The sequence below is a fragment of the Corythoichthys intestinalis genome, chromosome 16 (genome assembly GCF_030265065.1).
Source record: "Corythoichthys intestinalis isolate RoL2023-P3 chromosome 16, ASM3026506v1, whole genome shotgun sequence".
NCBI classification, from domain to species: Eukaryota; Metazoa; Chordata; class Actinopteri; order Syngnathiformes; family Syngnathidae; genus Corythoichthys; species Corythoichthys intestinalis.
In genome coordinates this window covers 52,899,024-52,921,708 of record NC_080410.1, presented here as the reverse complement: position 1 = coordinate 52,921,708, position 22,685 = coordinate 52,899,024, and the positions used below count along the sequence as shown (strand labels likewise).

The window sequence follows — 22,685 nt, the reverse complement described above, 5'->3', positions numbered from 1 at the left end:
GCTGGCTTCAGAAGACTATTTACATGCATTTAGCATTGGGACAAATGCAAGCTTGACCCGCCTAGCCACAATTGCTAACGTCATGAATATTCATGTGTTGCATGCGACAAATGCAAGCTTGACCCGCCTAGCCACAATTGCTAACGTCATGAATATTCATGTGTTGCATGCGGTACGCCATTGCATTTTCAATATTTGCTGCGGCCGGCTGGCCTATCAAAACCTGGCCGCGAGCCGTAGCTTGGGCATGTATGGCTTCGCCCGAGTCCTGGCTACTGTGGTGTCTCTCGTTGTCAACGTCGAATAAAGGTGAAAGAAAAGAGAAAGGGTACACACCGATCCCTCACAAAACAAAACGTGTTTCAATGAAGCGTAGACAAAGCGGAGCTAGCTCACCGGTTGCAGATTTGTCTTCTAGCGTCCGACACTGGCAGCCTGCGCCAGTCTCCCAGCCCATTCATGCTAAAAAAATTAATGTTTAACGATTACAAGTGCTATCCTCCCTTGTCGCTCCTTGTACATTTCCCCCAATGTAACCAGGAAAAAACTGTTAGAAGACATTGTTTTGCTAATAAGCATCATCGGAGCTGTAGTTCTCAAAATGGGTTCAAACGATCAAAGATCGATCATTGCACTGGGAACAATTGTAGCAATAATTGGAAGCGTTTGGATCGTGGTCGCATATTATCCTTTAATAAACTCAACCGTCAAAACATATATTACAAAATATTTCTTTTCCTCTTAGACTCTATCACGCGTGAAATACAGTCTTGAAGAAAAACCCTGGTCGTGGTTTGAATGACTTTTTCTTCAAGCCAATCGTTTTCTCTCCAAAAGAAAAGGCCGTTAGGGAGACGGAGGCAAAGAGCAGCAGCTCCGGGAAAAGCGCAAAGTTTCTTGTCGCTGAGCGACTCGTTTCATGTTTTGAAGAGCAAAAGAAGAATAAGGCCTGTCACGATACAGTTGTTGTTGTTTTTTTAACCCTTTTCAGCGGATGGCAAGTCACGGAGCAGCATCGGATGGGAAATGATCCAAGTTTCAATTCCACTGACATTTCATCACAAATGATCACGTGACCCTCGGCACACTCAGTGGGAAAAGCGGAGGTCCCGGTCTTTGGGGAACTCGGCCGCATCGCTTTCAAGAGCTCCAATTGCGTCCTCGGGACCGGGTGACGCCTCCGCGACCGGCTCCTCTCCTGCCGAAGAGGCCCCGGCGTCAGAGATGAGACGCAGGAGAGCGGCCGCCACGGCCGACGTGCCGTTATCCTGACTCGGGCAGGGTAGGGGGAGCTCCGGAGGGGAGGGTGGACGCGGGGGCAAAGGACAACTGCGGAACGCCTTCCTTTTGGCCGCATCTGGAGAGGACATTACACGTTAGACAACAGTCATGCCATTTTTTTGATGGCGGTGGTGGGGAGGGGGTATCCATTCCTACCTTGCCTTGACCACAAGAGGGAGACATCACATGCATTACACATACTTCCCATGAACATGGCAACGCAAAAGCCAGCCGGCACTATTTGGACATGCTTTGCACAAGGTTGTCATTAAAACAATGAATACAGCAGTGCCTATGGCTCGGGGGTCACGTTTTCTACTCTTTAAGACTCGCGGGATCAGTGGAAAGACGAGAAAAAAAGGCGTGGGTGGTGCGATAGAACATGCAGGTAAGGTCTAAAGATTGAAAACATTTATTTCCACAAGATAACTTAAGGCAAACATGACAGTCTGATGCTTTCTGCTGCTGAGGGGCAAAATGTGACACAGAACCAAAGAGTGTGGAGAAATGAGTGGAAAATGTGAAAAGAGGGTGATGGGGAACGTGTCTTACAAAACAAAACACCAAAAAAAAAAAAAAAAAAAAACTTTAAATGAATGACACTCGACTTTGTGGTGCTTTTATTGTGTACACCAGTCAGTCACATCCATGTGCAACAAACTGTCACCCTAATAACATGACACCTTTTTTCCATACATGTGGGGGGTAAGAATTCCATGGAACTTGTATGGGAATAAATCATTTGCCTGATTAAACCTTTATCCCGCTAATGCCATCTGGATATACAGTAATCCCCCGCATTACTGTGGTCCATCATTTGCAAGTATACAGCAGCATCTCATCTTGTCAGCTTAAAAAATACATTTTTGTGCTCTTTCCCCTCAGAAAAAACGCTGATTCCTGCCAAAATGTTAAGACTAAACTGCGACCCCTGGTGTTCTTTAACGGTAAATAAACCATTTCGTGCTCCCCGTATACCGAATTGTACTTTTGTTGTTTGAATGAAACCACAAACAACACGGGGCGATTGTCTAGGAATGAGCGGATTTCCCCGGCCGCCGGAGTTGCGTTATGGTTCAAAAGAGGAGGAACCGGGCCAGAAATAAAGACGCCGGGTGGAAATTTGACAAATTCGTCGTCCGCGACAGTCGGACGTTTTTTATAGGCGTGATCCGACAAGGCGTTTTTGACCGGCCGCTGAATTTGCAAGGTGGCATGGCAACGCAGTTCTCGTGCAATTTAAAATTCACGCTGCAGCAAAATTAGGTGTCGAACGGGATCGCACATTGTCACGTATTTACCGTTTAAAACATTATCATCGATGTTAAAGAGGGGTGAAACGAAAGCTGCGTCGGGTCCCTTTTGCCCAGCAATAGCGGGGGATTACTGTATAATTCTCTGGATAGAAATCTAGAGTACGCTAAGAATGCTTTTCCTCGTCCTACTGTTGTCCCCGTGGGGTGGGGGTGGGGGGGTGGGGGGGCAGGACATCTCCCCCGGCCCGTGTCACCTCCTACAGACTAAAGCCAGACTTGCCCTTGCGCTCAGTAGTAGAGGCGGACGAAGCGCGCGTTAGGGGCTCCTCCGAGCGGACGCCGTTGCTGCTCTCGTCGGCGGCTCGCTCCTCGCCCTCCGGCTTGATGATGTGGCCCAGGATGAGCGCCAGCAGGCCGGCCTGGTCCTCCGGGAGGCGCGCCGCGTCCTCCGCCGGGGACGGCTCGGGCGCCTCGGCGGCCGGCCGCTCGGGGGCCTCGCCGGGGGCCGGCCCGTCCGCCGTCTCGGCGTCCGACAGGCTGAGGAGCTGGGAGACCTGCGGGATGGAGAACTCCGTCTGGCCTTGGAGGAGGTTGAGCAGCAGGGCCATCTCCGTCTGGTTGAGTTGCTCGGCGGCGGCTCCCAACGCTGCGGGCGGAAAAACACCGTTATCGTCCCCGAACGGAAGGAATCCACCCGCAAAAGTCAATGGCAGTGAATGACTTAAAAGCAACAAAATCATTTCCATTTCTACACGATAGAAACAAACTTGTCAGGCTTTGGAACCCGGAGCTAATGGAGCAGGGCCATTAAGTGACTAGCGCCCTCTAGCGTTGAAGCTGAGAAGCGCAACAGAATGCAGGCTGAACTTCAGCTTCTTGTGGGCCACGTTCTGTGATATTTTCATCATTTGCCCTGCTGATAAAAAGTGGGCGGCGGGCCCCCGTCTAGTATGTAAATTGGCTGTTCGCCGCGTAACCGTCGAAGGCTAGCTTCACGCCGCTGTTCTTAATGCAGGAATCCGATTTTTCCCGACTCGAGTGAGGCATTCACTTGACGGTCTGAACGGGACAAGTCGCATAGAAGTGGACCATTTCAAATCTAAATCCGGGTCACTTCCGTAGGTGGTTTGAATCCCATCTGGGCCACACTTTGCCAGACTGTGGCGGCGGTCTGACCTGTCAAGTCTCCCAAAACGGAATTCACGCAGCAAAGAGCGAGAGCGGCACGCGAGACGGCAGCAATGTAGCTGCTCGTTAGCGTCGGCGCCTAGCTTTTACGATGAAGGCTCGAATGCGGTCATCGATGACGAAAAGAATGCGCCCGATAATTAGAGCTGTGCGAAATTTCCAAGTCTTAGATTATTCACGATTCGGCCGTGGAAGATTCGAGAACGATTCATAAACATCCAAATTCCGATGATTAAAATATGTCAAGTAAAGCGGAAGTAAAACACACTCAGCGTGCCGCGCGGTCTTCGGGACGCAATGAGGAACGGAGCGAGAGTAGCTAAACATCATGCTTGTCATTACCCGGCCCCTCGGGTAATGCCAATGCTCAACTCACGGCTCTAGCTCAACCCATGCCGCGAGATAAAAAAAAAAAAAAAACAACAACATACCTGACTGCTGCCGACAGCTGCTACGAAGTACGTCCACATAATGTTACGGTAGATATCATATTTATATAGGACTAGATGCAATATAGACTCGGTGGCGTTAGCAGCACATCTACAGAAAGCTAGATGCAGGCGTTAGTAAATGGCCGCCATCTTAAAGCAGTAGACTTCCCTGCAAGGCCGTTGTAGCGAACCTTCCAAGTGAACCTAATTAACTTTTTATCTAAAATACTCCTAAATCGGTAAAATGTTGACTTGACTCTAGCTTTAAAATAGTTTTAAAACTTTCACATGTCAAAAGTAGACAAAACGGAAATTATTAACGGGAGCAATTTTAACAACTTTAACGGTTGATTCACAACATTAAATTAATTGAATGTAGTTTAAAGCTGCTGATACAGTGGGGATTTGAGTATATTATTTGTTTTTAACTGTTAACTTGATACTGAAATCGTCGTTTATTTAAGCCTTATTTATTTATTTATTTTACAGTTTTTGTAACTAATGTACAAAACAATAAAGGCAGCCAATAGTGTGTGGGGGTGGTGTGGCGGGGGTCATCAATAATTGATTTATAATGAAATCGTAGCCTCTGAATCGTAAGGTGCCCAAAGATTCCCACCTCTACCGATAATGCTCGCTTTCTTTGTGCCAAATGAGCAATATTTCAGTATTGCTTACACGGCCGAGTCTGGGCAGACTGACGTGTCGTTCACGCGCACTCTCACGGTGTGTCGTTATTTGTTTGGACGCTTCCTCGCACGCGGGTCAGAACCTAGCCTAACATTTACCTGACAAGTCATTGTCCGGGACGGCGTTCGGAGGCGGCTTTCCCGGCGGGGGAGGAGGAGGCGGAGGAGGCGGCGGCGGCGGCGGCGCGGGAGGCGCCCCGGCCGGACTGCTTTGAGGACGACTGTTTTCCCCGCCGGACGATTCCTTCCGGGGCGCTTTGGGGAGGGCTTCCTCGGGCAGCCCGCTCTGACGCGCGCGTCGCCGCTTCTTGCTCCACAGTTCGTGGCAGTCTTGATGATGGGGCAAACTGAAAAAGGACAATCGGGCCGTTACGCCGAGGCGGGAAAAGGCAGAGTCCTTCCGGTCTACTGACTCCGGCGGCGGCATGTTGTCGGGGTCCACGTCGCGCAGGAAGTCGCTGTGGAGCGCCCCCTCCGACGTGCAGCGCCGCGACGGGTCCAGTGTCAGCATTCGGTCCAGCAGGTCCAGGGCGGGGGTCGGCAAGCTGAACAAAAAGATAAACGTCAGAAGGGAGACGTATTCAGTCGCCGCCGCCGCGTGCGAGAGAGCGCCGCTATCGGGACTCGGGACGTACAAAGCAAATTCCTCCCGTAGTCGCCGGCGGTATTGCTTCTTGGGCTTCATGGTGTTGAAGAGAGGCAACTTGATCACGTCGGGCCAGACCGCGGGACAAGGGGAGCCGCACAGGCGACTGCGGTCGGGACGGATGCACGCACGCTTCAGATGTCTATTCGATATGACTGAAAGGATCAAAGTTGATCTCCACGTACCTGATGAGCTCCAGCTGCAGGAGCTCCTGATTGGCTTGAAAAATGGGCTTCTTGGTGAACAGCTCTCCCAGAATGCACCTGAGCCACGACGGGCAAATTCAATCAGAAGCTCGTAGGGGAGGATTTTCCGCCGCCGCCGCCGCTACGTCGGCCCGACGACTTTTTAAGATGGGCCGTCGAAAAGGCGACATCATCGGCCAACTTGTGTTTTCCGTTTATTTTTATACGAGGGTGCAACACAATCCATTGTATCTTAAAGCGGAAGTTCAGAATTTTTGACAGTGGGGTTCATCTTCAAGGTAGGGGGAGTTTAACTAGTCGGTCGAGTTGATTTCAACATATTCCGTGCAGTTTGTAAGTTAGTTCCAGGACTCCAGAGTAGCTCAATTGTAGGTCAATTGGGCTGCCTTAGCATGCCAATAAAAACGATTTAGATCTAACAACAGATGGAACATAGTCAAATAATTCAGAATGCAGATCATTGTTCCAAAACACCCACACGGCCAAAACAACATCACGCCAAGCTGCCGTCATTCATTTCATTCTAAGGGACTTTTTTTTTTTTTTTTTTTAAAAGATACGTAATGCGACCGAAGTGTTTCGGCCGCTCGTGCTCACGCCGCACTCGAGGAAGGGGGGAAGTCGGACTCATCCCGCCCCGACGATACCAGTCGCGACCTCAAAAAACGTTCCGAGCGAACGTAGACGGCAAAGACGGCTGATGGCGACGAGTCCTTTTTTATTTTGGCCATCAAAAGACAAACCTGTCTTTTTCGTAAGCGATCAAGTAGCGGAGGCGTTCCAATGATATTTTTCCAGATCCACGGTTGGAAACTCTGACTTCCCATCTTCCTCAAATGCAGCATCAATCTGCAGAGTTAATTTAGACACTGTGAAAACAAAAGTAATGGGCAAAGCAACGTTTGCACAAATTCCCAATGAAGAACGATGGAAACTTGCTGCCGGCTCAGACGTTAAAAACTCAGCAGTGGGTTAATGTGATATCACTCCACTCTGCTCCTCTGCTGGATTACAAATGTTGCTGTTCATACTGCTATTATTGACATGCAATGGTAATTTTGAATCACTTTATCCTGAAAACATAGCCAACACTTTGATTGCATGGGTCATTGATGCTTTTCATGTGTCCAGCTACAGTGGGGAGAACAATTATTTGATACACTGCCGATTTTGCTGGTTTTCCCACTTGCAAAGCATGTAGAGGTCTGTAATTTGTATCATAAGTTCTCTTCAACTGTGAGGGACGGAATCTAATACAAAAATCCAGAAAATCACGTTGTATGATCTTTAAATAATAAATTTGCATGAAATAAGTATTTGATACATCACAAAAACGGAACTTAATATTTGGTACAGAAACCTTTGTTTGCTATTACAGATACTGTACCAAACGTTTCCTGTAGTCCTTGACAAGGTTTGCACACACTGCAGCAGGGTTTTTTGGCCCACTCCTCCATGCAGATCTTCTCCAGAGCCTTCAGGTTTCGGGGCTGCTGCCGGGCTCCCTCCATAGATTTTCTATCAGGTTCAGATCTGGTGATTGGCTAGGCCACTCCAGGACCTTAAGATGCTTCTTACGGAGCCACTCTTTAGTTGCCTTGGCTGTGTGCTTTGGGTCGTTGTCATGCTGGAAGACCCAGCCACGACCCATCTTCAGGGCTCTCATTGAAGGAAGGAGGTTGTCAGCCAAGATCTGGCGATACATAGCCCCATCCATCCATCCATCCATCCATCCATCCTCCCTTCAATACGGTGCAGTCGTCCTGTACCCTTGGCAGAGAAGCAGCCCCATAAAATGATGTTTCGCGGTTGGGATGGTGTTCTTGGGGTTGTACTCATCCTTCTTTTTCCTCCAAACACGACGAGCCGAGTTTAGACCAATTTTGGTCTCATCCGACCGCATGACCTTCTCCCATTGCTCCTCTGGATCATCCAGATGGTCAGTGGCAAACTTCAGACGTGTCTGGACATGCACTGGCTTCAGCAGCGGGACCTTGCGTGCGCTGTAGGATTTTAATCCATGACGGCGTCCTCATCATCAGTGATGCCCCACGAGGTGAGATCTTGCACGGAGCCCCAGAACGAGGCAGATTGACCGTCAACTTGAACTTCTTCCATTTTCTAATAATCGCTCCGACAGTTGTTACCTTCTCACCAAGCTGCTTGCTTGCTTGCTTGCTTGATTTTCCTGTCGCCCATTCCAGCCTTGTGCAGGTCTATTATTTAATCCCTGATGTCCTTACACAGCTCTTTGGTCTTGGCCATTGTGGAGAGGTTGGAGTTTGTTTGTTTGAGCACGTGAACAGGTGTCTTTTATACGGGTAACAAGTTCAAACAGGTGCAGTTCCTTCCGGTAATGAGTGGAGAACAGGAGAGGTTCTTAAAAAAGAACTAAGAGCCGGAATATTTACTAGTTGGTAATGTAGCAAATACTTATTTCATGCAGTTAAATACAAATTTATTATTTAAATATTATACAATGTGATTTTCTGGATTTTGGTATTAGATTCTGTCCCTCACAGTTGAAGAGAACTTATGATACAAATTACAGACCTCTACATGGCTTGCAAGTGGGAAAACCAGCAAAATCGGCAGTGTATCAAATACTTGTTCTCCCCACTGTATGTTGTCGTTTTTTTAATTGGCAGGCTAAATCACCCTAATTACTCGCACTAGCTTAGCCACCCTGAAACTAACAAATAACAAACTACACAGAATTAGTTGAAATCTACTTCACGGACTAATTAAACCCTCTCTAACTCGAAGATTAAAGTGCATACGACAGGATAAAAAAAGACATTAAATAGTATTATAATGTGAATTACAAACATATTTTGAGACAATCTGACTATATACAACAATTTGGCAAAGCGCAGATGACGAGAAGTGAGTCTTTTCATCTGCCACGCCTACCATTATAGGGCTCTAGCGTCCCCAACAGAAGGATGACGTCGGCAGGGTCATGGTTTCATCCGATTTACATTTGAGGGGGAATTATTCAGAACGAGGAAAATTCGACAAAGAGAGCTGCAAAATGTCATTGTTTCAGTCTCTCTACTCCGATATTTTTATCCAAGTATTTTTCCCTAATAGCTAAGTAAATGGTATGGTCATGACAAATAACAGTCTTGTGCTAAATGGAATATGAAATAATAAAAATGCATTTATTCAGTACGACATGGCAAAATAACTCCAGAATGGTCAAAACTGTCGACTTCTTGCACCTCCCGAACAATATTTATGCCACCGAAGTTAATCAGGCTTTTGTCATTCCCCTGCCCCGGCTACTGTGAATAAATAAACCAAGAGGCCTGATAGCTAGCCGACACGCTAACCCGAACCGAGACATGTTTCAAAGTCTTCTAAAGGAAAAATCAAACAAAACTAGCCCGGATTATTTTACACGACGGCGGGGTTGTCGATCGTCTTCGCCGATCGGTCATGGGCTGAGTGGCCTTCTCGGTGGACAAGGAGCATTGTCAGCATCAAAATGCAAGCCACCTTCGTATTAAAACGTGTGCCATGATCCCAGTTTTTGACATGGTACAAAAAACCATGTTTACTCACTTCCTCATAAGTCCAATGGTCCCACAGTTGTCGCACATTTGAGTTCGGTGTGAACGGAAACTTTCTGAAAGCCAAACAGGCTCACACGCCTCTCCCTGGTGCAGCTAAAAAAGTCTGCAGCCGATTAGCTGGCATGATGCAAAAAATAAACAAATTATTCCGCAAAATCAACTGAATCCGCAGTCCATCTGCACGCTATAATGCAATTGCCTGGTATACCAGCGACCGTCCGGCGGATCAAATTCCGAGGGCGGAGTAAGCCACAGCAAACAGACAGCGGAGTGGACCAATCAGCGACGGGCAGACGAGACGTTGTCAAAGCGACAAGTAATTAGCGTGAGCGGAGATTGGAGAAATTTATTCAACATGGCTAGCACGAGCCATGTTGACCGTTGTCAATGACTTGTTTCGATGTGCTTTTGGTCATTTAAAACTGGTTTTAGCGCGGACTGGAACATATTCTCGGCTCTCCCGTTCGCCATCTGTGTTGTTGTAGACACGACTTTTGGCGCGCGAGAGTGACGTTACTCGTTAAAAACGCGTCTGGCAAATAAACGAATCTGATTGGACGATTGATTTTCGTACCTTGCTCGAGAGGCTGTTAATGGGCTGGATCTCTCACAGTGTTTGAATTGAAAAATACAGGGAGAATAGTCTGGCTGTGCCAGGCAAATAAAGCAATGCTGTATCGCGAGATGCTGACCCGGGTGACGTCGCATTCGCGTTCGTCCTAAAACCTGGACTGAAGCTGGAAGTCACTCATTTTCATGGCGCGGGATTCAAAAATTGAATATATAAAACGATCGCTTCCACACATCCAAGCGGTCCATTTCATTCAGGAACATAAAACACAGCGTGAAATATGATATAAACATGATTTTTGGTATCGTACACACTTTAAGCCTTATGTCAAAAATTCTCAACTTCCCCTTTGACAATGATGTCAATACGATTACAATAATACGATTTCAATTTGAGTATTTCAATTGGATTGTATCATCAACGCGCTTTAAAAAAAAAAAGTATATCAGCTTGTAAAATGGGCCTTTTTTTTTTTTTTAATTGGGCGTCGCGTGCCGGTCCATCTTTAACACTCACCCGCAGCTCCACACGTCGATCGCCGGCGAGTACCTCTCCTCGCCCAGCAGCAACTCGGGGGGGCGGTACCACAGCGTGATGACTTTGTTGGTGTACGGTCGACTAAAAGCGGCAGAGGGCGCGTTAATGAAGAGAGAAAGGGGCGGCCGGAGCAAAAAAAAAAAGGAAGTCGGGTTACCTCTCTTCCGAGTTGTAAAGACGAGCCAAGCCAAAGTCGGCCAGTTTAATCCGACCTCTGGAAGACAGGCGCGAGCGAGCACGTTGGACTCGGGGAACGAATGGGCCTCCTCGGCAATCGGGCGGGCGCTTTACTTTACCTGTTGTTGAGCAGTATGTTGGAACACTTGATGTCACGGTGCAAAAAGTTGTTCTTGTGGCAGTAGTCCAGGCCCTCCATCAGCTGGCGCATGAAGCTGCGAATGTGCTCGTGAGAGAACTGGACCAGGCCCGACTCCAGCAGGCCCATCAGGTCGTGGTCCATGTACTCGAAGACCAGGTAGAAGGCTCCTGAGAAAAACAAAACGGCCGATACTTAAATGAGCTCGACTCGTTCGTAAAAAGAGTCGAAATGGAAAGAAAAGAGTTCAGCGGCCTCTCACCTTTGTCCTTTTTAAAATCCAGCGCGTCCTGCTTGTCGGTGACGATCTCCTTCATGTTGACCACGCTGCCGTGCTTGAGCTGGCGCAGGATCTTGATCTCTCTGATAGCCGTGATGGGGAAGCCCTCCTTCTCGTTGTCCAAGCGTACTTTTTTCAGAGCCACCAACTCGCCTGCCGACATACGAGCGCGCGCGTGACCGCCGCGTCCGCCGGACGGACGGCCGGACGGCGACCTCCTTACCCGTGTCTTTGTCCTTGGCTTTGTACACTTGGCCGTAGGTGCCCTCTCCGATGATTCCGATGATGTCGAACTTATCCACGCATCGCTTGCCCCAGTCGCTCATGGTGTGTTTGCGCTCGCCGTATCGAGGGCAACAAATCCTGACGACATTTGAAATGAAAAAAAAAAAAAAAAGTTTTCCCACGCTTCAAATTTGCACTAGGCGTTTGTTCAATGCAAACATTAAACCGTCAATGCTACCGCAAAAATGAAAGTAACCTGAAAGAGTGGAATTTTAGAAACCACTATTTTTTTCTCTAGGTTTGTACGCTGCGTTTTTTTCTGTCCTGCCTTCGACAGAGGCGGACGTGTTTCCTGCCGCCGCTGTCTTCATCAGTCTAGTCTGTCTGCTTTTTTTTGTATTTCATCTGTGGATCAGCTGTTGCTGCTCTCTCATAGGAAAATGGATCTGATTAGTTGGTCTCTCAGCGCAATTGACAAGACACAGTGCACCAGGAGAGCAGTCTTGCCCAGACGGCACCTTCGCCGCCGGATACATGAGAGATTCACGGGATCACCGGAGGCCAGCCTGTCTTACCGTCCGATCCGTGGAATACATCGAGGATATTTGGCCGTTTTGCGTGACGGTGGTGGGGTTCCTTCTGCTCGGCTTAGGAGGTGCCCCGCTCTACCGGAAAGTTTCCGAGACGGCAACTTTCGAGCAAATCGCCACGTCGACCGCCGACCAAACGGTGCGATTCAAGGCATCGGAGGACCGCGTCGAGGCTCGGATCGAGAAGCGGCGTCTTTTGACTTTGTATGGATTTAAAAAGGACGGCGCGCCACGACGAAACTGCTGTAATCGGGGCTAGCGCCAGCCTTCAGCCCGTGCGGGGCCTGATCGAATCGGATGCGACGGCGGGGAATTTGGTCCACTTTGAGTTTCCGAGGATAGGTCAAGCCAATTACATCTTGCAAATGTCGGGAGTAAAGACATTTTTGATCAATCGGATATTTCTGTGTAAAATGGAAATATCCCAAGACGCTTGCAGCTTCTATGTGGCTCTCCGCCCCTTAAATTTTGTCAAATTTGAACGTTGCATCTTATACTCAGGTGGGCTTTGTAGTCAAAGTGTGTGTATATGAATTAGAGCTGGGAATGTTGGGGGACCTTATGATTCGATTACGATTCGATTATTAATCGATTATTGATGCCCCCCGCTTTTAATGTTTCATATATTAGTTCCATAATTGTTTAAAAATCCTCTCAGCCTGAACCAAACTACTACTTCAGTATCAATTTAACAGTTCAAAACTGTAAACAAAATACTCAAGTCCCCATTCTGTATTAGCAGCTTTAAACTACATTCCATTCATTATATGTTGTGAATCAACCGTTAGAGTTGTTCAAATTGCTCCCGTTATTCCGTAATTTCCTTTTCGTCTACTTTCGACATGTGAAAGTTTTAAAACGGTTTCATCATTAAAAGATGAAGTCAAGACTTTGCCGATTTAGGATTATTTTAGATAATTAGGTTCGCTACAACAGAGAAGTCCACTTCCTAAGGATGGCGGCTGTTTACCGACGCCGGTAAGTGTGTCATTTCGCATCTAGTTCCATATGTATGTGATATCTACTGTAGCATCATATGGACGTATGTATGTAGCGGCTGTCGGCCGCAGTCAAGTATTATTGTTTTGTTTTTTTTATCTAGCGGCATGAGTTGAACACTATATTTACTCTCTGTCTGTTCCCCACGGCATCCCGAAGACGGCATCGACTGTATTTTAGTTCCGCTTTATCTGGTATAGTTCAATAATCGGAATTTGGATGTTTGCGAATCCTTCTCGAATCTTCCGCGGCCGAATCGTGAATAATCTGAGAATGGGAAAATGGGCACGCCTCCAATATGAATACTATACGCTCTACTGTAGGCTGGTGAGAGAAAAACTGACTTTGGTCTCCTTTTGAGGGCCGGCTGGGTGAGCGACAATCCCTGATGGGTGGCCAACTGGAGGGGCGAGGAGTCTCCCCCGGGCAGGGTGGGCGGCAGCGGGAGGTCGATGATTGACGGCCGGCTCCGGATTTCCTTCTCCCTCCTGGACCCTCGCTGAGGAAAAGTGGACTTCTTTGGGCTGAGTGAGGAGAGAAGAGGGACGCAAAAGCAAGGAGGACGTTAGGCATTTCAAGCTGCTGGACGTCCAATCCGTTTGCATTGGCCTTTCCCCGTCAAAAGGCTTTGGACGTCAAGCGCAGTCAATGGCACTGAAAGCGCTATCGCACTGTTGTACGGTACTAGTAGGTATAATAGTAGTATTACTGATAACAATATGTTTTATTTGACATTTTATGACTTGATTCATATTTCATGACTTCATTTTATTCTCAACACTGCGGGTCAAACGCGACCACATTTCATTCTGTATTCACTTGGTCGTACCAGAATGACTATTCATGGCCAGTTCTCCCAGTCGTTCGCCGTCCATGGCATGCATTGGCGTGAAATAAAATTGAAAGAAAAAAATGACCATAATCAAAGTATTTGTTTTTATCCTTCTTAATTTCATTCATTTCTAAATGTATTATAACTCAAAAATACTATCAAAATAAATAACCCTGGGTGATAAAACGACAATAATTATCGTCATATAATTTTTATCAAGAGGATTAAGGAAGAAAAAAAAAAAAAAAACTTCAAATCGATAATGACACCAAGCGAACACCAGAGGGCGCTGATGCAACGTGAACGCTAGCTCTGAGAGGGTATTCGGTAGGGGAGGGAACATAATTGTGATCTGTCACAGAGTAGCAATTCAGCCTAATACTGTGGACAGACTTATTTGTCTGGACTGTAAAGGCCTTTAAAGCAGTGGTTTATTTGTCGTATTTTTGAAACTAAACATTTTGTTTTGCCTATTTATTTTGTTGACATTGTCAGCAGGGGCGCCGTATAGTGGTGAAAAGTGAGCCTGATTCGAAGCGCCCATGCCCTGATGGGGGCCCACAAGAAAAATGAGAACATTAAGCGCGCCGTAGTGCAGAAATGTTTTCAAAACAAAAATTAGGTTTTCAAAAGAGGAAAGAAAATAAAGCAAAACAGGAGATGAGTAGAAAAGGCCGACAGGATGCGACAAAGTACTTCACAAAGGAAGGTTGGTGTCTCGTGTCCGTGTAGTGCTGAAAATGAACCCGTTAGCTTGTACCAGCTGACTCCGTAAGAAATACGGGATTTTCCCGGCCTCAATGAGCGTCATGCACCTATTCAAAAACATGAATTCCAAATCATGACGGCATTTTTTGGTATCCTACACATGTTGAAAGTTGGTGTGGAAATTTTCTTGAATCCAGTTTGTCAAGAATTTATTGAATTTAGTTTGTCATCAATTGAATTTAGTTTGTCAACAAGGGACCTCGCTTCGGAGCTGTAGCCTATGGTGGAGATCGCGAATTTCCAGAATGAAATATCGTAGTTGTTTGCTAGCTAGTGTTTGCTCCACTTTTAGCTTACATTTAATCAGTACAGTGTAGCGACCACACCATTATAACAGAGTTCACCTCGGCATGTTGTGTTCCTGGGGGGAACTATTTAGCCGTCCGCGTTTCCGTCCGAGTCACGAGATACTAGAGATTTACAAGAGACACGAGCGGCCGAGACCGGCAACAGACTCAACAACAACATCCGCTACAACAGCAGGCAAATCCTTAGCAATCTCTTCATACTAAATCAGTTGTATACCGTATACTGTAATGTATACTACTGGTGTCAACAATAATCGATGCGGCGATGCATCCCGATGCGGGCCATGGACGATGCGATTCGATGCGGGCAACAAGCCGAATCGATTCAGCACATATTAAAATATATAAGTCCGTTCAAAAATCTTCCAGTGATGCAATGGATTTGGTTTCCCCATTTGTATTATTATTCTCATGTTTACCTGTAGAGGGAGCTATTGTACAAGCAATGCAGGGGGGACGAAGAACTCAAATCTGCTTCCTCATGGGAGTAACGTCACAGACATGTGCAATTGCGCAGTGGCACTCAAGAAAGCAGAGATAAAACATAATAACAATGGCTGAAGCGGAGAAAGAGGAAGCGCGAAAGATTATTGACGCACCAAAGACATTGAAAGCAGGCATATGGAGACATTTTGGCTTCTATGAGGTTGGTGGGAAACTTGACCAAACTTATGCGGTGTGTAAAAAATGAAAGGCTGCTAGTGTGTGTAAAAAAAAAAAAAAAGAAAGCAAGCCCTGGTCTCATTCAAAGCACTAATTAAATGCTGTGATGTTTTTTTATTATTTTTATATATATTACTATTTTCATTTGACTACAACCAGGAATGACACAAGAGCCTATGAAAAGGTGTTTAATGTCTGACCGCTTGTGTTGCCTCATGATTCACGAAAAATATGCTTTGCTTTAGCGTTTTAATGCATCCCAGGCTTTAATGCATCGTGATGCATTGCCGAATCGAACCGAATCGAATCGTGGCCCTCTTAATCGAATCGAATCGTGGCCCTCCGAATCGTAATCGAATCGAATCGTGAGGGCAGTGCCGATGCACACCTCTAATGTATACTGTAGTCAAGGACGTAGGTTTGGTCTCAAAATTGGTAGGGATGATATTACAGCATAACCTGCATGTACACTTTTTGCTCAGGATGGGACATTAATAATACCAAACAGATTGGGTGAACGGGGGTCAGGGCTACATTTCTCACGAACATGAACCTAATTAATTGATATACTAAAACAGGGGTGCTCATGACGTTGATCACGATCGACCAGTCAATCACAAAGCTAGTGTGGGTAGCTCACGGCATAAATACTTTTTTTTTTAATGTACATAATTATGATTGTTGTGTGTATGTTGTGTTGTGTGAGCTACGTACGAGGTTATGCAGCACCCCTCTCTCTCTTTTTTCCATTCCATTTTCTCCATTTTTCTAGTTCAATAGTTGCCAGCAGAGGTTACTACATTTCTCAAAGTTTATTTAATGTTAACAGTAGAAAACACAAAGAGAAGGACAATTCTCTCGAAGCGGGTTCCTACTTGAGTTTTGCAGGTTAGCAAGTTCACACAGTTTAATGTTATGCTAACCCTGATGCAGGTTGGACCTACAGTAGCAAAATGAATGGTGTATTCCCCACTTCCAAAACAATGATGTCTTTTTACATATCTAACAGTGGCTGCTGCTGGCTGAAAAATAACTTCTCATATCTCTAAGATCTAATGTGGTTGTGTGTGAGGGTTAAATCATCAGCCAATCAAAAGTACGTTTAAGAGGAAAAAATGGACCGGCACATTCAGCAAGTGAAAAGATGTCAATCTAAACATAATAAAAATAATTCTCTTCATAATGGTGGGGTCAATTACAACAATGGAAACATACAGGAAGACAATATAAATAACCTATATAACGGAAGTCATTACATAACGTAAATAAGGTTGCTTAAAAGTTGGTGGGGACAACTTAAGTATCCTGAAAAGTTGCTCTGGTTTTTCTAAACCGTCCCTATGCAAACCTACGCCCTGGACTGTAGTGTAGTTAAGTTCGAACAAAACATTTATTCGAAGTAGGAAATGCAGGAAATGACGTAGTTGATACTCTAAATGTGTGTGTGTGTCCCGGCACTGGTGGTGGGATAGCTTTTCATGGGGCCCAAAATTCCAGGCAGCACCCCTGACTGTCAGACACCTTAATAAGACCATTCATGCACCAAAACCTAACTTGTTCCTGAGTGTTCATTAAAAGGAGTTTATCTATGCCTCAGCTTTTGTGCAATGTTGTACATTTGATCGATTTTGTGCAATATTCCTGATATTTGTGAAATGCGGTAGTACTTTGTCATCATGCATGCATCTTTGTTCTGGCACTAAAGATAAAACAGCATCTGCTTTTGTCAACTTTCACTCTGGGGCAAAAATCAGACTTGAAAATGAAAAACTTGAATAATGATGGAGAGAATGATCGATTTTGACTGATAAGACAACTTTTACCGTGATAATATCTTTTTTGTAGGAACAAAAACGGTCAAGTTAGCAAGTTAGCAGTTGGGAAGACGAGAAATCTTTTGAGTGCTCCTCACCTGCCCTGAGAATTTCCCAGCAACACGGGGGGCAAAGGCAGAGGCGGCAGCGTCGACGTTTTGTGGAGCGGCGTCTGTCGGGCGGGACTGCGCGCGGGGATAGGAAGGGGAGATTTGGGCGGCGGAGGCGCGACGAGGGCGTCGGCTCGCGGGAGCTGTGGCGCCGCGTCCGAGAAGCTCGGTCCCGGGGGCTCGGGGGGCGACGGTTCGGCCGGAGAGAAGGCGGCCGGCGTCGGGGGCAAGGGGGCCGCCGCCGCCGCCGCTTCTTCCGACGCGGTCGCTTCCGGTGACGGCCGCGCCAAAGGCGGAGGTTGAGATTCCGCTTCTCCGGAATCATTCGCCGCCTCCTCCGCTCTGGGCCGCGAGGTAGAGGAAGAGGAGGACGAGGAGGGGGCCGGCGCTTTCTGCGCGCCGGGAGAAGACGCGCCGGCGCGGGCCGCCGCCGCCGCGGCCGCCGCCTCGGCCGCCTGCCGCTCTTTCTTCCTCCGGCTGAGCTCCGCGCCCAGGCTGGAGTTGAGAGGCAAGCGTGGAGGTGAGCGGCTGGGGGGCCGGCCGCCGTAAGAGCCGCCGCCCGACGTCCCGGCCGCCGGCCCGTGACGCTTGCCGCGGGAACGGGAGGATGAGCGGCGAGAGGAGGAAGACGAGGAGTACAGCGGAGGGGATCTGCTTCGGGAACGGCCGGAGCGCCTGAAAGGAAGAAATGGGTCAATTGTCAAAGCTCTTTCTCGATAAGGACCGTTATCATTTATCTAATACGCTCGCTCGCTCGCTCGGTCGGTCGGTCGGTCGACGGTGTGAGTTTGCTCAAAGTTATTGTACTGTGAGAATCCGTGCCTAGTTTCCATAAATTCGAAAGTGACGCGAGCCTCCAAATGGAGAATTGGGACGCGCTTCCTTTGCTCGTCTCCAAATTTTTGACAAGACCAGTTGCAAACTAGTGTGAACGTCAGCGTTATCGAGATGGACCGATATGGGGTTTTCGGAACCGATACCGATTATTAATAGTTAGAGGGGCTGATAACCCATTTTTGGAGTAAAAGTGTGTAAATACATTTTTTAAAAGAACACTGAACTTCAGTGAAATGCCTAAAGCATGTTTATTGAATCCCACAAATAGAAAATAATAGTTCCAGAAGTGCCTGAATTTCGTATAAAGTTGAATGAAAGGTTAAATAAATAGCTCTGAATTTTTTTCCACAGAATGTAGGATCAAAACACGGGGAGTTCTCAGGCTCAGTAGAACCTCCTGAAAAAGTACACTAAAAACTTAACCCCCTGAATTATTTTCACAATAAATAAAATTTCACGATAATTGAAATCATTTAAATTCAAACAAAAAGTGCATGAGTTCTCAGGCTCAGCAAATAAAAACCATTTCATTTAACCAATTAGAGACTAGTGCAAAGAGCTGCATCTGAGCCAAAATAACCAAAATGGACTTTTTTCATGTCTGTCGGATTTCAAAAAAAAAAAAAAAAAAGCAGATGCCGATACACGTCAAATTTCCAAACATGGCCCCGGCCGATAATCGGTCCATCTCTACTTTATAAAAATATACAAGGCAATTTTCACCATTTGGCTGCGGAAATATTTCGGACAGTTCGACAAAAACCTTTCCAAAAAAATGAGCAGATCTAAATGAGTTCTCTGCGAATGGATCGATTTGATACGTTGGTCGATGAATCAATACTCGAGTGAGACTGCGCTCGCAATAATGATAAAGCATTGGTTTTATATCGCCCTTTTCACAACAGTCAAAGACGCTTTTCATTGCACTCCACACTAGGTGGCGATGAGCTGCTCTTGTAGTTACAGAGGGGGCAGAGTGACAGAAGGGAGGCGGGATCGGCCCATAGGTTTTCCCACCACCGTCGACCTCGACTATGACTGCGCAAAAATGTTTCTCCGGCCATAGATGACACGCTACAGCTCCGCGCGGAGCAGCCGCGATTAGCCTCGCGCTGGCATTTAGGGACGACGACGAACGCAGGACGAACGATTGTATTAACGTAGGCACACGGTGAGCTAGCTAGGGCTGCAGCTCTCGATTATTTTAGTAGTCGATTAATCAATGAACTAGTGAGTTCTAATAATCAAGTAATCAGAAAAGGAACATAAAAATTTTAAATACCTAAGCTGACCCTCAAACAGTTAAAGAAAATAACCATATGAGGATCTGCGTAATTACAACAAATGAACAATTGGCTAACTTGTGTAGCAAAAGTTCGTTAGCTTAAATGCTATAAAATGCTGAGGTTTTTTTTCCAGTGCTGTTAACAAATGGTTCAAACGCATTCCCACAAAAAACGGCTAAATACACCAATAAACTACATTGCGAATGCATGAAAAAGCGTAGCTTATGTGGGTCTCAACAGGGAGCAGCAGGATTCAGCCATGTGAAATGTCATATTCACTTTTGCTACTAAAGGGCAGTGTATCCACCCAAATCAATAAAACTAAATGCAAACACTTTCACAACAAACCGTTACAATGGCACTTCAACGAATACTCGAAGCAGCAAAATTTGAATAATTTTACTGACTGAATCCTCGAGTTAATCGGTTCATGGTTGCAGCACTACACTTAGCCCACGTATCCACTGGAAAGATAACATACTAACCTCGACAGGGGGCTGGGACTGGCGCTGGAGGAGCGTCGGGCGGCGTAGGGGCTGACGGAACGCCTCCGGGAGTAGGGACTGCCGTCCCGCTCGAAGCTGGACGACCTGCGCCTGCCGCCGTAGGGGCTGTCCGATCTCTGCCTACCGCGCCGGCCGGTGTCCCCGTAGGGACTGGGGCACTGCTGGAAAGCCTTCCGCCTGGAGTAGTCGTCCATCATCTGTCCGCCCGGCGGGCTGTCCGCCCTCCTGGGACCGGGCGACAGGGCGGCGCTTTTTCTGCGAGGGCTACCTCGGCCGGATTTGCCTTTGGGGCCGGACTTGTTGCTCTTGGAGGATTTGCGGTGACTCCGTTCTCCCCTGGCCCGCTGCGGTTGGCCGTGAGCGGCTTCTAGTCGGGCCTCTCGCCTCTGCTGCTTGTCCTTGCGGGGCTTGCCCGGGCGGCCGCCCTCCTTGCCGCGGGACGAGGGGGCGCCGACCGCAGGCGGCATTTGCGAGACGGCGGGCTCTCCTCTCTTGAAGTCCGCTTCCTGCTGAAGGCGGCACTTGGACGGTCCGGACAACGCGGATTTCTCCTTGCCGGCGCCGGGAGCGCTTTTGTCGCGGTCCTTGCCGCTCTTCTTTTTGAAGCCGCGTTCCCCGTTACCGGGGTCTCGAACTTTGTTGGGGTCTTTGGACTTTCTGCGAGAGTGTCTGTGGCTCTTGCTCTCGCGGGCGGGTTCGTTGGCCGTGTAGTCGGGCGAGGGTTGGAGTCGCTCCATCACCACCACCCTGTCGGCCAGTCTAGCGGTCGGCGGGTCCGAGAAGGTGTCCGAATCCGAGCTGATATCGTCGTACTCCACCAGAGGCTTCATGAGGTGGACGCTAGGAGGCGCCGCGCGGCCCTGTAAAATATGCTCTTCGGGAAGGGTCGTCGGCTGCGCCTCGGCCTCGGCCTCTGCCTCTGCCGCCGGCAAATCCCGGACTTTGGCCGATTTATGTCGTTTGCGTTTGGAGGAGGCCATCAGAGATTTCAAGTGCGACTTGCCCTCTTTGCCGGTCGCGGCCGTGTGGAGGGCGGCGCCGATGCTCGACTCCGGCTTCCGCTTGGTCCCGTGGTGTCGGTCTCGGTCCGACCCAGGCATCCCTTAAGCCGGCGTCGGTACCACTTGTCCTGCGGCTGGGCCTCGGCGGTCCGAGCAACTCATTAACCAACGTTGCGAGCGCAAATACTCAAGTGTCCATAAGCAAACGCCAGTGAAGAAAATCCAGCACACTAGGCCGCAATCGTCCCGTCAGACCCGATTCATTTCATTTCATTCCGAACTCGTCAATAACGACGGGCGTCTATCCCGCCGCGCGCGGTATCCGCTCGAATCAAGTATTCCGTAAAAGAAGTTGGCCTACCGAACGTTGGAGCATTGTCGTCTCGCCCTCCCTCTCAACTTAGCTAGCTAGCGCCGCTAGCCAACGCTAGGCAAGCTAGCGAGTTGAGCCGTGGAAAAAAAGCAAAAGTCCCCTTTGTCAAAGCTGTCCTTGTCCGGTGCCAAGTTGGGGGAAAGGTTATATTATTCCACAGGACGGTGTTAGCTTTCACCGACCGACGAGCCAATGCAATCAATTTGAAACTAGGCGCTCGTCTCTCCAACAAAATGAAAACTTGACCCGGTAGGTAGGTAGGTGCTGTTTACATGTTCCCTTTAATGTAAGCTTTATCCCTTTCTAAATTCAATGTTGATACGAAATGATAGTTATTCGTGTGCAGTAGATGTTCCAGTTTACTATCAATGGCTCTGGAAAAATCAACCAGGCCTGTATTTAGGGCGATGCCAATGGATTTAATAACATCCGCAGCCCAAGTAGCGGGAGACTACAAACGCCACTGTGGCTCCTGTGACTAGCAACTTCCACGCACGGCGGACCGCACCGGAAGTCGACGCGGTGTCAATCAAGGGCCTATCGCTTCGACAGCCAATCGCCCCCGACGGCCCGCCTTCCTGTTCCGAAACGAGTGACGATTTAGGAAAACGCATTCGGAAAGATCAAATTGCTGATAGAAAAAGGGAAAGATCTGTTTGTTGGTAAAAGTTGATTTGAAAATGCACTGTGCAATCTCCTTTCCATTGTATGACACAAAATATCCACCCGTTAAAAATATATATATGACGTCGTCGGTGAGCTAAATCAAATATTTTTCAGTGTTGTGTGTCCTGATGTTATATTATGGTTGTTCTTCTTATTATTATTAATTAGCAGCAGAGGACGCTAGGCGTTTGCATTTGTGTTGACAAGAGTGTGGCTGAGAAAAGAGAGAAACAGGCCTAGCGAAGTTGTAGCTAATAAATAACAGAGCACCAGCTCTTTCGTTCATTAATCGATTTTGTGTCATTTATAATGAACAACACATTGAGGGGAAAACTAAAATCGGATCGCCAAAAAGCGGCGTGACGTAAGGGCTGCCGTCACGGTCTTAATGCTGCATTCGGGGAGCGTGGGAATCCGGCATTGTCCCACTCAGATGGTACCAGTTGGGACCTCAAAGCGTTCCAAGCGAGTGGAAACAACAAAGATGGTTGATCGCAACAAGTTTTTTGTTGTTGTTTTTATTTTGGCCATGAAAAGACATTTTGACCTCCAGCAAACCTGCCTCCTCGTAAGTAGTAGAGGAAAAATGACGGCTGAGATAAATAGCACACACTGTGAACTGTCTTATTGGTAACATACTTGCTGAAAGTCAATATTAGAAAGAAGCTAATTCACTGTATGAGGAAAAAATACATGGCGTCTCAAAGAAACCTAACTTAACTTCATTA

At 47.4% G+C, this 22,685-nt stretch overlaps 1 protein-coding gene across 1 annotated transcript; it reads right to left on the bottom strand.

Moving 5' to 3' along the window:
- Window positions 1–653: 653 nt before the first annotated feature.
- On the bottom strand, window positions 654–21,801 carry cdk12 (cyclin dependent kinase 12). Its single transcript, XM_057817335.1, has 14 exons — window positions 19,897–21,801; window positions 17,277–17,963; window positions 13,138–13,317; window positions 11,203–11,342; window positions 10,962–11,132; window positions 10,680–10,869; window positions 10,541–10,597; window positions 10,363–10,464; window positions 5,677–5,754; window positions 5,481–5,597; window positions 5,259–5,390; window positions 4,945–5,192; window positions 2,818–3,183; window positions 654–1,357 (listed from the first exon to the last, which is right to left on the bottom strand). The coding sequence occupies exons 1-14, from the start codon at window positions 21,015–21,017 to the stop codon at window positions 1,089–1,091; spliced, it is 3,858 nt and encodes a 1,285-aa protein (XP_057673318.1). The 5' UTR covers window positions 21,018–21,801; the 3' UTR covers window positions 654–1,088.
- Window positions 21,802–22,685: the final 884 nt, after the last annotated feature.